We start from the raw sequence: 3453 nt of genomic DNA, 5'->3' as shown, positions 1-3453 counted from the left end.
AAGGAGCCACCACCACCCGCACGCCAATCACTGTCGCAAGAGCAGCCGCAACCTCACCCATCATTGGTGCACCCACAACCACCGAAACGCGGCCCCTACCAAACCACCATCACTATCGAGCACCACTGCAGGTACGCAACAAAGGTCACCAACCCACGCCGACCGTAGCCCGCACACCTTTGTCGGAGTCCAAGACTAGGCCTGACCGGAGGCCGGCAAGCACGCCACCACCAGCGACAAGCCGAGCCCCGTCACCACAACGAGCCGAGCTGTCCGTATCCCCGGAAAGGCAGATCCGAGACGCACTCATCCCATCCCTGCCGATGACACGGTGCGCACCCCCGCAACCCACAACCCACAACCCTTTCATGCCGCCGCCCACAACCCGCGCCACCGCCGCCGGCTGCCGCCGTGGTGCCGCCACATCCCGTCCACACGCTGCGCCGCCAAGCGCCGAACGGACGAAGGAAGGCACCCCTCTGTCGTCGATGCTGGCCAGGCTTTGCCCGTCAGCGCACCAAGGCGGCAACAAGGACATGAGGGTGGCCTGGACCGGCGGCTAGGGTTCCGCCGCCCCCCTCCCCTGGCGCTCGTGTGTGTGTGGGGGGGGGGGCACCAATCAGCATCCACGCTTAAGCACTTCACAAATCCGTCGACATTCGAAGGACGAACGAAAAGAAGAGGGACGATCCTTGTGATCATTGGGACGGATGAGCTTGTAGCAATGCAAGCCCTGAACCGCTGACTGTCATCGAAGATTCAAGATTCAGCAAGTGTGTGGACTAACATTTAGAAAAGAAAAACACTACAGTAAGTCAGATGAAAGCAGTTGAAGCACCAAGTCGGAATCTCCTTGCATCATTCAGCCAACAAACTCACTTTCCCAGCACAGAGACCATTCGCACAGGCATAAATAAAATTCTGAAGTATGATAGCAACATACAAAAGTCAGCAGTCAGCGCACACACACACATGTTACTACTGACTTGCAGTAGCAACCGATCAACAACAACACATGATTCAGGTTACCCCGGACAATGCCCAGGGATTAAACTTCCTGGCTGCTGCAGCAGCTCACAGTATCACATGCAGGGCTCAAGACACACCCTAACTTTGCTGAGTGAAATACCATCAGGTCTGTAATTCAGGCTGCTCCACCGCAGTCAGATCAACTCTCAGATGCAGCACACCGTCAATGAAGAGGCTGTCGTCCGCAATGAACGTCGACCATGGAACTCCAAAAAGATCATCGCATCCCTCCAGCAAAGACCCGCTGAATGTGTGCCTACCGCCGTACTTGCTCAAGAATTTTCCTGACGATCTTGTCCTTGCAGCAAACTCAATATCGAAACACGACGAGCCTGAGATAGAATTTCCATATATCCCTAACCAGAGGCCAAAGCTGTACAACCCTGTCTCCTCATCCAGTACCCAGTTTGCCATGAGATAGAATTTCTGACCTGCGAGATTGAACCAGTCCGACAATATAACTCCTGATGGGAAGAATCCGGAGCATTCGGCACGCGTTAGATCCATGTAAACTATAACCTGTGGGTAAGGTCGATCAAACGCAACCGCTTTCACATGTTTGGACCCGTAAGTTCGCTCAACAGATTGCCAATCGAGAGTTGATACATCTGCTGCAAGAGCACCTTCCATCTGGGTTGGGTAAGCTTTGTGGAGGAGGACCTCATAGATGTGCTTGGTTACTTGCTCACGGTCTATATCATCATCAGTGCATGCTAGGATCTCCTGAAGTGCGGCACATGTCATATGACTGAAGCGTACCAGCGGAAGCAAACGGCTGCTCAAGATCTCGCGTCTTTCCTCCGGTTCCAGGTATCGCGCACGGGCCCACTCGAGCAAGAAGTTATATACCGCATCTTCAGATGCTACTTGTATGTCAGTGCTCGAAAAGATCGCCTCGATTCCAGAAAGAGAGATGTTCATCACTTCTTCAAACCTGAAATGGGACAAACCATGCCATGAGTACACTTCATGCACATTACAATGGCCAATGCCTACATTTTTCTACGAAATGAAAAATAAAAATTGCTCCATCAAATGGGGATCACTCACTTGTCTAAAATCTTGTATTTCTCAGCAAGGAATTCCCTGGCTGCACCTACCACACTCTGAACTTCAGCAGCCATTGAAAGGGAGCATGGATGGTCTAGGTATAGCAGTGCAGATTCTGTGGTCATAGGCAGGCTTCTGAGCAGCTGACTGCAGTACCTCATGCAAGAAAGAACCTCAAATTTGTCGGCAGCCATTAAGATGTCGAGCAGAAGAGTGGGCTCAATTGTTGTCAACTTTCCACTGTACATGAAGCTTAAAAGCTCCATAAAGGCTTTTTCCTCTGTTCCAAGTAGAATGAAAACAGAAAAATCATAAGAGAGCAGTTCAACAAATAAGCAAAAAAAAGGACACTCTTTTTGTACCCTAAATAATTTTCGAAGTTGACTACTGACTTACAGTATTGACAAACGCTCCATGGGAGATTAACTTTTTTTCTAATCACAGAAAAATTATATGTATAGTACTACAGAAAACATATGAGTTGGGAGGAATCCAAGCGATCTCAATCATTCAATACAATCAGATCCAATGGCTGATAATTGCATATGAAAAAATAAACTTAAGAGAGAGTTCCCTGCTTAAGAGTGAGTTAATTAATCCACGATTTGCCCACATCGATGACTAAAAGAGACGACACATATCAGTGGATATTTAGATAGTGCATGGTACATGCAATATATACAGTGTGCATGCTGAATTACCAGTAAATTTAAGTGCAGAGACTATAAAAGATAATCTTTTATTTACCATAAATAATCTTATGACAAAAAATAGTAACACAACCAAAGTAGCAAATAAGAATAAAATATAAGAGGAAGAATGTTACAGTTAAGCTATCACATTACCTGAATCAGCAATCCTGATTCTTGGATGCGTCTGATCAGATTCATTCATGCCATTTGAGAAAAGCTAAGAAACATGAAGCTTATCAGAAACTTGAACCGATCATACAAATGTATTTCACATGGTTATAAAATTACCTTTAGAAAGAAACGACTTCCTGCAGCAAGAATCGCTGAATTGATATGAAGGGTCTTTACTGTTAAAATTGGTGTACTTGCCATGGTTGAGAAACAGTCTATCTGTCCATTATCAGCTGCAAAATACCAAGATCAGTGAAATACAAGACAACTAGGAGAAGTAAAAGGTAAGCAATTAAACCATTGGACATATTTTCTTCTGTGAAAATACTTGAAACACTCTGTTCAATGGTGCAGATTCATTTAATCACTCTTCAGATATGTGGTAAATGGTTAAAATAATATCACAAAAATTGAACGGCAATTTAGCTGCAGCCAGCAATCTAAGCATGCTTGTAGCTCAGTGAGCAAAGAGATCATAGATGTCATCCCAAGGATCCTACTGGAATTTCGT

At 46.2% G+C, this 3453-nt stretch overlaps 1 protein-coding gene across 1 annotated transcript; it reads right to left on the bottom strand.

The window, feature by feature from the left end:
- Positions 1-955: 955 nt before the first annotated feature.
- Positions 956-2982, bottom strand: LOC119271286 (BTB/POZ domain-containing protein POB1-like). The gene is made up of 3 exons (XM_037553174.1): positions 2925-2982; positions 2080-2359; positions 956-1963 (listed from the first exon to the last, which is right to left on the bottom strand). The coding sequence occupies exons 1-3, from the start codon at positions 2971-2973 to the stop codon at positions 1132-1134; spliced, it is 1161 nt and encodes a 386-aa protein (XP_037409071.1). The 5' UTR covers positions 2974-2982; the 3' UTR covers positions 956-1131.
- Positions 2983-3453: the final 471 nt, after the last annotated feature.

Source organism: Triticum dicoccoides, chromosome 3A (assembly GCF_002162155.2).
Source record: "Triticum dicoccoides isolate Atlit2015 ecotype Zavitan chromosome 3A, WEW_v2.0, whole genome shotgun sequence".
Taxonomy (NCBI): domain Eukaryota; kingdom Viridiplantae; phylum Streptophyta; class Magnoliopsida; order Poales; family Poaceae; genus Triticum; species Triticum dicoccoides.
The sequence above is the reverse complement of the archived record's forward strand: the minus strand, read 5'-3'. Positions and strand labels throughout refer to the sequence as shown.